General features: G+C 35.5%; 1 protein-coding gene across 2 annotated transcripts in view; it reads left to right on the forward strand.

Annotated features, from left to right (window-relative positions):
• Positions 1–14336, forward strand: part of robo1 (roundabout 1) — a 328848-nt gene that overhangs the window by 274681 nt on the left and 39831 nt on the right. For both annotated transcript variants that reach the window (XM_070108281.1, XM_014248079.3), the window contains exons 7-10: positions 4444–4713; positions 5838–6115; positions 7170–7371; positions 7970–8052. In XM_070108281.1, the coding sequence (XP_069964382.1) occupies positions 4444–4713; positions 5838–6115; positions 7170–7371; positions 7970–8052 (833 nt within the window). The remainder of the gene's footprint in view (positions 1–4443; positions 4714–5837; positions 6116–7169; positions 7372–7969; positions 8053–14336) is intronic.

Consider the following 14336-nt stretch of genomic DNA (forward strand, 5'->3'; position numbering starts at 1 on the left):
TTTGTTTACAAATAACTGTTTATTTGCTCGTGATTACGCTGGAATCAATGAGCTTTAAAAGTGAATATAAAAGCGCTTTCACACGACATGTATCATAATAAAAAAGTAAACAGGAAGCGCATAATGCTTTAATGCATTGTTTGAAGTGAATAATTTTCTTGTGTAGAAATTGCACTGTACTGCATGGAGTCAAAGGAATTGAATATAAAATATTATGAACTTTTACTTGAAAGACTGCAAAGCTTAAAATTAATATTTACATAAAAAAATGTATTTATTATTTTATAAACACATGCACATCTCTAAAGTGTTTCGTTAACGACGCGCAGTCTGGTTTTTATCAGAATTCATTCAAAAAAAAAACAAGTTCTAATATACTAATATGTGTGAAGATTCTTATTTTGATATTAAAAACAAGAAAAACGTTAACTTCACATATACAAAAGATTCCTTACAAGAACTTTGATGCTTTGTATGGCAGCTATATGCTATAGTGACTTGATCTGAACAATTTCTTCGGAGATTACATTATTGCCTCGGGCAATAACGTGTCCGAAATTTGATGAAGATATCTAGTCAAATTAAAATGTGTTCCATACAAGCACCTGATGCCGATCGGCCAGTTTGTATCGTAACTACATGTTATAGTGGTTATATTCGGCCGTTCCGATAAATGAGCGGCTTCTTGGTGAGAAAGACGAGCGATAAATTCCAGATCAATGTCTCAAAAACTAAGAGACTAGTTCGCATATATACATATATACAAACGGACATGTAGACACACTTGGCTTAATCGACTTAGTTAGTCACGCTGATCATTAATATATACTCTGGATATCTGATGCTTCCTTTGCAGTGTTACAAACATTTTGACAAAATTAATATATCTGTTCAGGGTACAATCAACTAGAAACTCATAGAAAACAATTGTTTCCTACTAAAAAACCGTTTATTAACTCTCTGTGTAAAAAATTAGAGAAAACAATTATTTACTTAATTTACCTAATTATTTTAACATTTACAAAAAAACATACTGATAATAAAATTCTAAAAAAAAATAGTAACAAAACGCATATGAAGCTCCACTTCTGCAAAACTCTAAATGCGGACCTAAATTGTCAACAATTGCCCTTAATTGGCCAGGTAGGAGAAAAATTGTGTTCCATGAGAACAACGCTAGGCCATAGACATCGATATTGATTCGCTAGAAGCACAGGGATTTTGGTTGGAGGTTCCTATGCATCTATGTTATAGTCCGGACCTGGCTCTAAGTGTTAACTACCTGTTTCTGTCTATGGCGACTGTTTTTGCTGGTGCAACATTCGCCTCAAAGAATGCTTATGAAAATCGACTGCACCAGTTTCTTGTCATTTGAGACGCGGGTTTCTATAAGAGTGGCATTATGAAATTACCTTAAAATATTATAGCAACATTATACTATAATATAACTTATTAAACAAGATTTTACATATTTGCTTTTAATCGGATAATTCTAGATGTGCTAAATAAAGGCCACAATTTATTGCGAATATAATTGATTCCATTTTATTTGATCCCTTTATCATGCCGTTTCTTCTCCAAAATAGAATACTTTGTTACATAAGTTTTTTCAAAAAGTAGCTCCGAGAAGCACATTAAATCACAATACTTCTCTTCTCTCAAAAATATTCTTTATATATTTAATTGACAAATAGACGAAAGCTAGGCGCATATCTAAATTTCTAGCAGAATTATTTATACCAATGCGCCTAAATTTAGGCAACATTTTTTTTCATCTTAATATATTAGGTCAAGTAAAAAGTTCGTTCGGTTTTTATCTAAGAGATGGCGTTATTGTCCATAGTACTAGTGCAAGGCGTCGCATACTATACGGAGCTAAAAACGTGTTTATTCGCGCTAAAAGTTTGTCTTTGACAGTTTTTCGATTGATTTACTCAGTTCGTTGTGAGCGCTCGTCAAATATGGACACCAACAAAGAGAAAATTCGCTATATTTAACAATTTTTCTTCGATCAAAGCGAAAAAGCAGCCAAAGCGGCTGAAAACATTAATTTAATTTATGGGCCCGATACTGTAAACGAACGTGTAGCACAAAAGTGATTTGATAGGTTCCGTTCCGGTAATTTAGATGTCAAAGATGCACAACGCGTCGGGAGACCTGTCGTCGAAAATTGCGATAAAATCATGGAAATAGTTCAAACAGACCGTCACGTGAGCACTTATTTAATTGCTGAGGAAATAAAGATAAGCCAGAAAACCGTTTTCAACCATTTGCATAACCTTGGATTCAAAAATAAGCTCGATGTTTGGGTGCCACACGAACTAACGCAAAAAACATGACGGACCGAATTTCTATCTGCAAATCGCTGCAGAATCGCAACAAAATCGACCCGTTTCTGAAGCGGATTGTGACTGGCGATAAAAAATTGGTCAATTATGACAACATCGAGCGCAAACGGTCGTGGCCAGATGGTGGCCAAGACCTGATTGACGGCCAGGAAGGTTTTGCTGTGTGTTTGGTGGGATGGGCAAGGAATCATCTACTGCGAGCTATGGCCAAACGCTCAATTCGGACCTCTACTGCCAACAACTGGACCGCTTGAAGGCAGCACTCATCCAGGAGAGGCCATCTTTGACCAACAGAGGCCGAATTGTGTTCCATCAGGACAACTCCAGGCCACACACGTCTTTGGTGACTAGTGATTACCATCTTTTCCTGTCCATGGCGAACGCGCTTAATGGTGAGAAGTTGGCCTCAAGAGAGGCCTGTGAAAATTGGCTCTCCGAGTTTTTTGGCAATAGGGACGCAGTCTTCTACGAGAGGGGTAAAGTTGGCATCTCGTTGGCAACAAGTTTACGAACAAAACGGCGCATATTCGACTTAAATTGGACAAATGTACACAAAGTTATTATCTTTTGAAAAATCAATAAAAAACCGAACGAACTTTTTACTTTACCTAATATATCACTACCGAATGCATTTACTTGCACTCCAATAACAAGCAAGAGTTTTAGAATAAAATCAACACACATATACTTATAAATGTGAAGAAAAAAAAACACTACAAAGGAATTCTTGATATATATTTTTTGAAATAAAAATTTTTTTAATTAAATTCTATTTTGCTTTTAATGCTTTTTTATTTAAAAAAATGATTATTTTTATTTTTTTATGCCTTATCACGAGTTTATTTACTCCCATCTAAGTATCTGTTTATATGATCATCAACACATACATATCGTCGTCTCTAAAACTTATCACCAAAAGCGTAAAAAAGCAAAAACTATAATGTAGCTCGGTTACGGTAGTAATTAATTACTTTTACCGCCACTAAAAGAAACTCGAACAACAGTGATAAAAACGTGAAATGCACTAGTTGTATATGTGTTGTATGTATGTATGTGTGCGTGTATGTGTGAATGTAGTGACATGTGAAAAGTTTAACGAGTGAACAAAAAGCACTGCTGTAAACTTTATCTCATTCACAATGAGTGTCTCCCATAAGAGAGAGCACATTAAAAGCTCTTTAAAATAGTTGACCTGTTAGTTTAGTGGCGTTTTTTGCACAACTGCTCACACACATGCGGCAATGTGAGAACACTTTTTCTTGCAACACGAAACTTTTCATTGCGTGCTAAAGAGAAAATAAAATACTTAGAAATACACGAGAGTATAAAAATAGGAGCCAAAATAATAAAAAATTAAAGCATGAGTAGCAAATTGCAAGCAAAGAGTTTAGTCTGCACAAAAAAAAAAAACAAAAACAAAAAAATTCTACTAAAAAGTGCAACAACAATACAAGTAGTGTGAAAAATAGTTAAGATTTTTTCTCATTAAACCAGAGAAATAACGCTCTTTTATGAACTTAAGTACCAGTACTTAGCAGGACTGTAGAAATTACCGTTAGCGCAGAGAATGTCCAGCAGTTGACAGCGCTGTTGTTTCTTCCACACTTTATGTGTGTGTGTGTGTGTGTGTGCGGGACACTTTAAAGAAACTTAAAACTATTATTGGAAAAGTTTTACCAGCGCCAGTCTATTTCTGGCATGAGTGCCCAAGTGACAAAAGCAGCGGTTTCTCGCAGACTTATCCATTTGCAGAAATCTCCATTAACTTTTGCTGCGCCACTTTGCTTAGACCGGAAGTGCTATGTAATTGCTATTTATGAGTAACGGTACTTACGCAGCCAAAGCTCATTGCATTGCATAGTTGTCGCTTTAATTCAAAACTTTATTAATTTCGCTGGAGTATTGCTACTACGACATACTTTCATAGACAATCAACCCTTTTAATGTGAACTTTATATATTTTAGTTTAACTGCATTTTATCTGATGCTCTCGAGCTCATAATTTTTCAATTGCGCGCACTTGCCGCTTTTTAATACGTTGTCCTTTAATTTTCACCACTCTCTTTCTCACTCTCTTTTTCTATCTCGCCTACAGTTAAGCCGTACTTCATGAAGGAGCCGCAGGATCTCACCGCACTCTCCGGCCAAACGGTGCAGTTTCATTGTCTCGTCGGCGGCGATCCGCCACCAAAAATATTGTGGAAGAAGGAGGACGGCAACATACCGGTGGCACGTGCGCGTATCCAACAAGACGACAAAAGTTTAGAAATCACCAACATTTCGCCAGCCGATGAGGGCACCTACGTGTGTGAGGCACACAATAGTGTCGGTCAAATAAGTGCACGCGCCTCGCTGATAGTACACGGTAAGTGTTCTGGAATACTTTAAGAGAGCGGGGGTGTGGGTAATTAGAGAGCCAGTGAAAATTTTCTAATTTTTGGTATTAATTGTGTGCGCGGGTACAACGCGCAGAGAGCCGCAGGCATAACCGGTCTAGTGGCTTTGAGTGAGTACATGGTAAAATTGGAGCGTAACTTTACTAATTAACGATTTTTGTATGAACTAGTGAAGTTCGTGATTTTGATGTGAAATTTGCAGAAAATAAAAATTATAAGTAGATTTTGCTAACGAGAAATTTAGCAAAAAAAAAAATAGAAAGTTTTAAAACTAAAGATTAATATGTACATATGTAAATAATTAAACTAAATAATATATATACTAAATCATCTGATCAATTTTGACCCGAACTGGTTCATAAGAACTGCGCGTAAATCGATTCACTGTTTCGGTTAAGACTACCTTATCACGAACACAACTCCATCCACCGCCGTTAATAACAATAACATAAAAACATTAAAGAAACCGTGAAGCTTGAAAATCGTTGTCTTGGCATAAAAGAGATAGCCGATGATTTCAACATCTCTTATAGATCGACTTATGAATATTTTGGATGTGTATCTGAATCTTATACAAAAATTACGTGGGCACAAAAGAGATGCTTGACAACATAGCTGAGGACCCTACATTCATCAAATGCATTACTGGTAACGGGACGTGGGCTTACCAATATGACGTAAAAACTATTTAACATCTGGGAAATGGCGTTCCGAAATTGGAAACCGAAAAGACGAAAATTCGCTGAAGGCACTGAAGGCCATCTCAGCCTAGGCTTATAATGTATATGGAAAATTGAAAAATTAAGTATTGGCTTTCTTGTATTGGCTCCAAAAGAACCAATTTTGAGCGCGATAATAAATAATTGTAGTAACAGTCCAGGACAAATTTGATCAGTTGTATAATTAAAAAAAATTTTACGTCTTTACTCACACCGTTTTCTTCCAATTATCCAAAAAAAAAATATATGGCTTTATAATATTTAAAAAATAAAAATAACAAGGAAGTAAAAGCACAACAATAAAAAACTGTTATATTCTTTAAATTAATTTCTTCCTTTCATAATTTTCACACATTCTCTCTCTATTCTGACAGCGCCACCCACATTCGTTGTGAAGCCACAAGATAAAAAGGTCGGTCTCAACGGCGTTGCTCAGTTTCCTTGCGTTGCCGATGGCAATCCGCCACCATCGGTGTTCTGGACAAAAGAGGGCTCCTCCACCCTGATGTTTCCCAACAATTCGTACGGTCACATGCATGTCTCCGTCGAGGGCACACTACAATTGAGTGGCGCGCAAAAGGACGATGCCGGTTACTATGTATGCTCGGCCTTTAGCGTGGTGGACTCGACTACGATACGGGCATTCTTGCAGGTGAGTGATGAGAACTTCACAACAGACATATTCTTTCTCACATATAATATATATGCATCTATTTACTTGTACCCGTTACACAAAAGTGCTTGGTAGGTGAAAGGAGCTAGGACGCTAGCGTACAGTTCATGCATCTGGCAACGCTTAAATTTCATTGCAGTGAAGAAATGAAAATATTTTCGAGCCAGAAACGTATAAATTAAACTAGCATCATGGCAAACATATTTTAAATTCGTTCACTTTAATTGTATGCTCTCTTTTTGCAATTTAATTGGATCAAATTACCTTTGCTGGCCTTAAAAGCGTTTCAGTTACGCTTTTTCCACATTCAAAAAAAATCTTTTTTCACATTTCATCGCTGAAAAGTATTTTTTGCCATAATTTGTTTTTCAGTACCATCATATCATTTGGTAGTATTTGGCAGCCTATTGTAGTGCTCTTTCGGCTTTGTGTTACACATTGTCATGGCGAGAGACGATTCGTACGAAATTGTAACCATGGTTGCCTTTGTGCGCCCACAGTTCACAAAGGATTGTAATTTTACACATTTTTTTGGTATTGTTTTTGTTGGCAAGAGCAAAATTAAATTTACAAAAAATATTCTGAAATGCGACTTGTCATCTACTAATAAGTCAGATTGTAAAGCGCACAAAATCCTAAAATAATTATGAAATACCCAGTGGGAAAATTTTCTATAATAGTCATGTTCAAACTATATTGAGTCAGTGCTAAAAATCTATTTCTGGAATTTTTTATGAAACAGAAAATCCTCAGGCTAAGGCAAAAAGTTTATATCCAACATGCAAAACATTTCCAAAATAATTTTAATAAAAATTAGTCAGCAAGTTAAAATTTCTTTATTCTTTCACTTAAAGCACAAAATATTATCCCACTTCACCTAACTATTCTTTTTTAATTGAATTCCTTGTGTCTTTTTTTGAGTTCTGTGAGTGCTTTTGTATCCTTTTGTAGGCCAATTTTACATAAGCCTGCTTTACTAGAAGGTTTATAATAATGAATACTACATTCTTACTTATCTTATTTGTTGCTATAGGTTACCTCTGTGGATGACACTCCACCGCCGATCATTCAAATTGGTCCCTCAAATCAAACGTTACCCAAAGGCAGTGTTGCTATGTTACCATGTCGAGCAACAGGCAATCCAACACCACGTGTCAAGTGGTACAAGGATGGCACAATGTTGCAGAACGGCAATCGTTATACCATAGTGCAGGGTGGCTCGTTGCGTATCGATGGTGAGTAATGATGAAACATTTAAATATATATAGTTTAATTGAAATAGACAAATATTTAAATATGATATCAAAAGTCCAGAGAAAAACTTATATTTTATTAGTTAGCACTTTCCTTTTGTTTCTCCGATTATTTTTATGAAAATTTAATTGAGTTTAAAATATAACATCCATATTATCACACATCAATGGGTGTGCGTCTCGAATAAATATAATTTATGCGCACAAAACTAGGCAACGTTTTAATTGTTTTATTCCGTGTTTAGTTTGCATACTAAAATTAAGCTTGCCTACAATTAGGTTGTCTTCAAATGAGTTTGTTAGCGAAATAATCCCCTTAATGCTATTTTAAAATGAGAAATCCTTAAATTAATGTTATATAAAGGTCTTAAACAAGATTTACAGTTTGCTAATAAAAGAAATTTCAGTTTCCAACATTTGGAAATAAGTTTTCAAGAGTTTCAAAAGCTCTCTTGTAATAGTAAAATTCAATTTCATTTATGGAAAATATTCATATTTAAAAATATTCTTATTTGAAACCACGAAATCTTTCAAATAATTTTTTATATGAAATAATAAAATTATTTTTCTTTCCTTTAAGACTTACAACAAAGTGATTCCGGCCTATTTACTTGCACCGCATCATCAGAGAGTGGAGAGACCTCATGGTCAGCAACTTTGACGGTAAGTTTCAATTTCCATATATAATTTTTCTAATTACTTCTCAAAAAACTGCCAATATAGCGGACCCACTTTAATATTTAAAGCTAATTACAACACACACAAAAAACTCTGACCAAATTCACAAATTAAATATTTATCGCGTATCAGCTGTCGTCGACAAACAAAATATGCCACACGATATCCTAATAAGCTCGCCAAAATGCGCTTTTAATATAATATTTATTTAAAGGTTTCGTCTGTGTCACCATACTTTAAAATCTCACCCAGCACTCTTGACACCTTCGCACTCTGCTGCACATAAGCACAGACACCGGGGTTTAGTTGTTGTCAGGCTGGCAGCCTTACTGTTTCTCATAAATTCAATTTTATGGCATAATTGTCGCGTCATACCACAAAATGGCAATAACTGTAAATATGCACATGCTCGCTTGCACGCACACACACACACATAAACTAATTCATACATAAATATTACACATGTGTCCAATATATATTTGCGCTTCAATTTGCCTTTCCACGGCCTTCGTCCGTTCAGTATGTTGCAACAAATACTCGCCCAGGCACGTTCTATGTCCAATCACTGACTAAGTGACCCAAGCGTGTCACAGCTGCGCAGCTACTTCATTTACTTTGTCCCCATTTCGGGCGGCCACTGTGGTTGGAGCGGACTTTTATGCACTCTGCTGCTCGACTGCTGGACTACTCGTATATTTAAATCCTTATTTTGCGAGCGTACATCCAATCGTCTGACTCGCAGGCTTGTTAGCTTTCAGGCAGGCTGGCAACCCAGTTAAAAGCAATAAATGTTTAAAATTAATTTGCTGTAAATTTTGTATACTTTGAATTATGCACTTTAATTTTAAAAGTGGTCGTGGCCTCAGCGAATGTAGCATACAGTGCGGAAGGGGGCTGAGAGTGAGAGAAAAGTAGTGTGAGAGTGAGCGGGCAGCAAAACACAGCAGCATTAATTACCGAGTTGTAATTTATAGGCTATTAAGTTTACCCGTGTAAATATTTTATAAATATCCCGGCTGAGGTATATTTATGCAAATATAATCAATCGATAATGTCGCAATGAAGTTAGTAAAAAGGATGCGAATATTTAGCTGTGAATAATTTATATGTATACTAATAATAAATTGAGTTCATTAGTACCTTTTTCATATTTTTCCGAGTTACTTAGCAGGCTTGTTGTGCAGGATATTTATATATTGTATATTGTATATATTGTAGCTTTAGTTTAAATTTAAACACATGATTTATGGCTTGAAAAGGATAAATTAAGACAGGATGTAGAGAGCAAGGTTTAAATAGTAATAGATGAGATTTTATAATTTAGGAAAATAAGTATGGTGAGATTGAAGTGAAAGCATAATTTCGTAAACTCGCTTTCTTCAGGGCTAGGTTTAATAATAAACTGATTTGTCTTATGTAAAATTCACCGACTTTTCAGCGCAACTCCTTCAATTACCGGTCTCTACTATCGACATCTTTATTCCAAAGTTTCAGTAAAATTAAAAGCTATCCTTAAATTAATGGTTCTCATATGCCTGTTTTCAGGTGACAAAATCCACCAATACTTTTAACCTTCTACATTATAGGTGCTACAACTACCCAAGCTAGTTTTTATCGAGCACTGCAGCTTTTCAGTCCGTACTTTGCAACACCCCTACTATAAACTTTGACTTTTTTACCCACTTAAGCCAAATACCAATTATAAAGTTTTCCTTAGCAACTCAATTCATCAGCGTAAGTTCTCGAAAGCTATCTTCTCTCCGCTCAAAGACTTTCCGTAATGACAAAGCATACTATTTTGCAATAATAACAACTCTGGCATTTGATCAAGCAAAAATTGTTGACTGTGATACAAAATTAGTTTACAATTGATTGACGGAAGTTCCGCAATCCATCCTGAAGTTTGTCAATCTAATTCGAATTATGCTGAGTTCGCTTCCATCTTTACTTTAAACTAAATTTTTATAAAATATAAAGTCTAGTAAAAATAAATGGATTATTTTTGCATCAAATTGTGGGTTTAACATAAAATTATCCGATTTAGATCAAATATACACCGTTTAGTTTGATAAATTGTTGCCATTTTGAAGCTAATTTAATAATGCTACTCTCTCAGAAACCCTGGACAAAAAACTGGGACAGTCGATTTTCACAAGCGAATTTTTCACCACAAATTTATTCGCCATAGACAGGAATGTGTAGTGATCACTTGTTGTCAGGTCCGGACTATAGGTTATGCATAGGAACGTCCCAACTAAGCTCCCGAAGCTTCTGGCGAATACAATTATTGTCCTATGCAAAGCTGGCCGCTTCTGGGCGATTGCTCTCTTCAGGCAGTGCAATTGTTGACAACAAAGGTCCGAATTAAGAGTTTGGTTGTAGCGAAGCGGCTTATAGTAAATTATTCTCTGCCAATCTAATCAAACGCATGGCACAACCTTTCCGGCCGTCAACCCTGGCTTGGCTACCGTTTGCACTGGCTCACCGTGATTCGACCATGCTCGTTTTCACTTCATGGTGTCGAAAGTGTCCAACTTTTCATCACCAGTAACCGTGCGCTTCAGAAATGGAGCGATTTTGTTGCAATGCAGCAGCGATTTGCAAATGGAAATTTGGTCCATGAGGTTTGTATGCGTTAACTCGTGTGGCACCCATAAATCGAGCTTCTTTCTGTAATGTGCCTTCTTTAAATGGTTACTTTATACCCTGCAACGATATTTGTAACACACAAAAGCAAGCGTCGGAGACCCTATAAAATATTTATCTAAATCAGAGTCGGAATGATGAGCGATTAAGTCCGTCTGTCTGTCTGTATATACGTGAACTAGGTGCAACCGAAGTTAATGTTTTTTCTTGTTTTTATTGATATTTCTAACAATTGGCCTTTACAGAATCAGGTCCATAAGGCCCTACAGTATAACCCGATCGCACTTATTCAACAAGAAGTACAGATTATTAAAGCCATATATTGGAAAAAATGGACTTCTTTTTGCTACACTTTATATATTTAGGGACAGTCTATTTTATTCTGATCGTTCGCTTGTGGATATTCGAATTGCGTATAAAGTTGTCCGTACTCATACAGTTTCGATCCATCTGCTAGCTTATTAAGACTAAAAAATCGACGTTGTTTTTCAGAGCGATTTATAAAACGACTTCTTAGATCGTCGGCTTTCGCAGTGATACACATGTAGAAAAAATATATATATACTATGAAGATTCTTAAGTACTCAAGGTATTTCCGCGAACTCTTGGGATAATTAAACTTTAGCATGCAACAAAAACTAAAGTATCGCATGTGATTTTAAGCACGAAAAATTAGAGAGAATTGTGCCCAAAGCAAAAATGCTAAATCTCTGCGCATCAACGAGTTTTCGTCAAAATTTACTGCCATTTGTTGCGCCAACAAATATTTAATTGTGCATAATTCCGCACAAACAACAACAGTAGCAACAATTTACCAATATACATGAAAATGCGTCAGCACAGCCAACAAAAATGCGCAGCGCTGAGCAATGAAAATATTTTAATTTGCATTTTCTTGATGCGAAATTTGCAAAATTTACTGGCGCACAAATAAATTCAGCGGAAAATCGCTGAGCCGAAAGCGATAAAGTTGTGCAAAAACTGCAAAACAAATGTGGAAATATTAAGCGATGGGAGCGTAGTGATTGAGGCATGTTGCCGCTGCTTGTCGGTGGCAAGCAGCGCTAAGTGGTGAACAGCAAGTAGCAGGTTGTGTGTGGCTTATACATACAAGTACATATGTGTGCATGTCTAATATACTATGTAAGTGCGTGAGTAATAAGTGGGATTAGTGCGTATGCTTGTGCAACGCGCTCGTAAGTGGCATTTGTGGCATGTGGCGCAAAAATACTCACTTTATACGCCTTGCGTTTGGCTAATCAAATTTTTATGATGCATACCGCAAAAATTCTAAAGCACTTGCAAATATTTCATGTACTCATATGTGTGGCAAGCATACAAGCCCATGTGCGCTCCACCTATGCGTGTGGCAGTTGTGTAAGTGCAGCTTGTAAAACACATGTTAAACGCGCAGCTAAACAAATGATGCTAATTTCGTGCGAAACAACAAAAGCGCACAATTTTGCAAGACAAGCAATAATGTTATTGTTGTAAGTGTTTTCTTTCGATATTCCATGAATCTGTGCATACTTTTAGTTTGCTGCGCGCATACTTTTACAGTTTTGCAAACATTGCCAACATCAAAGTGCAAAGTAATAAAATTTTTGAGGAAGGGCATAACTTTGCTTTAATGCATTTTTGAAGATAATCTCTATAAATTTAGACTGATGAGAGCAAGACCGTGAGTCATAGCAGAACTGAGGTGAGGCGATTAATTGCAAGGAAATAAATAAATACATATATCCCTATGTACATAATTATATATTATATATACAGAGTAAGTTGATTATATATGGAGGCAATAACTTCAATTCGAAATCATATTTGGGAAAAAACATTTTATGATTTCTCCAAATTTAAAATTATTTCAAGAATTTTTTCTAATTATATTTGATTTAAAAAAAAGAGCCTACATATTGTTTACTTTTAAGCAATAACTAAGCTTAAATGTAAGAAAAATCAATTAAGGAAGAGCTAATATCGGGTGTGACCGAGTCTGTGGTATGGGAATAAAGGGTGTTTCTTATCCGATTTTAACGATAAGCGTAAAATAGAAATGTGTGGGTGACTTTACACACCAAATTTGGTTCAAATTAGTCGAGCAGTTCCTGAGATATAATTTTAAAAACTGCTACTATAAAGCCCTTCCACACCATCTTGGTTGTGAAATTTAGTGCTTGTCGTTCATTTATTCAGTGAGTTTTCGCACTTTTAGTGATTTTCAACATAACCGTTATATAGGGAGTGGCGTGGTTATTATCTGAGTTTACCCATTTTCACAGAGTTTGAAGAATTGCTAAAATGATTTGTTCTCAAAAATTTTAGTTGATATAGCTTTAGCAGTTTGGAATATATGTACTTTAAACCATTTAGGCGGCGGCGCCACTCCCACTTGAAAAAATATTTACACCATAGGTGTCCCTTGCTACTGTGATCTCCTGTACCAAACTACAGTATTGTTTCTTAATTTAGTGTTCAGTTATGGCAATTTATGGATTTTCGTTTCATAGCGGTTTGTGGGCGTGGCAGTGGTCCGATTATGCCCGTTTACAATACCAACCCTCTTGGGTGCTAAGTAACATATTTATATAGCAAGTTTCATCAGTATACCTCAATTATTACTCACTTTATTGCTTGCCCGGAGAGACAGTCGCTCGGTATTCAGCTCATCACGTCATCCTGATCATTTATATATACATAACTTGATATTTATCTTGATAAGTTTTAGGTGATACAAACAATCGTTAGGCGAATAAAATTATTATACTCTGTAGCAACATGCTTGTAAGCATTCATGCCTTTGAGTTCTTTCGGAAGTTAGAAATGCTCGATTTAAATAGTCACTAGGACTTTACCAAGCAGTCATTCACATTTTATGTTTTAAACATACTGAGCTGTATTAAAAAATTTAAAATCTAAAAGCAGTTACATAGACCCTACGAAATATCTGAAATATAAGGAGACATTATAAAACAAATTTCGTTTGACATTTTTCACAAACGCGGCAAATGATAACACAATTCTGTTTTGAATCAACAGATTTCTAAGTTAAGGTTAGATGTTAGAGATTTTATACGGAAAAATGCGAAATATGAGAACACTATGTCTGAGAATATCCAAAATTTGTGCATACTAAATATAATAAGGTATTAAATATTTTAAGTAAGCAGTTTCGTATTGAGAAAATATCGTTTGATTAACCTCTTTGGGATTAAAGTGAAATGCTATCATAAAAGCTGGCAGAGCTTGCTAAGAATGTGTCTTATATTCATCGAAATATTTTGTGTTTATATCGCGGTCAAGCCAAAATTATGATAAAGGCTCAATAGTCCTTTAAGATTTATATTGTTCAATCACCTCAAAACGGCAACGCTTTGCTCTATAGTGATTATGAAACCTACTGTGCTACTATCTAGAACCAATTATTTTTTATGATAAATCATTTCTGCATAAATTGAAGAATTTGTTAATAAATACGTCTCTCTTTATATAATATATTGTTCTTTGCTCTAGGGAATCGTTTATTTCGCTCAGTCTTTCTCTTTAGAGAATTTCATTGAAACATAATATTATATAAACTTACTAATTAAACACACACATCTCTGTTGTTTTTGCTACAGTGT

Source organism: Bactrocera oleae, chromosome 4 (assembly GCF_042242935.1).
Source record: "Bactrocera oleae isolate idBacOlea1 chromosome 4, idBacOlea1, whole genome shotgun sequence".
Taxonomy (NCBI): Eukaryota; Metazoa; Arthropoda; class Insecta; order Diptera; family Tephritidae; genus Bactrocera; species Bactrocera oleae.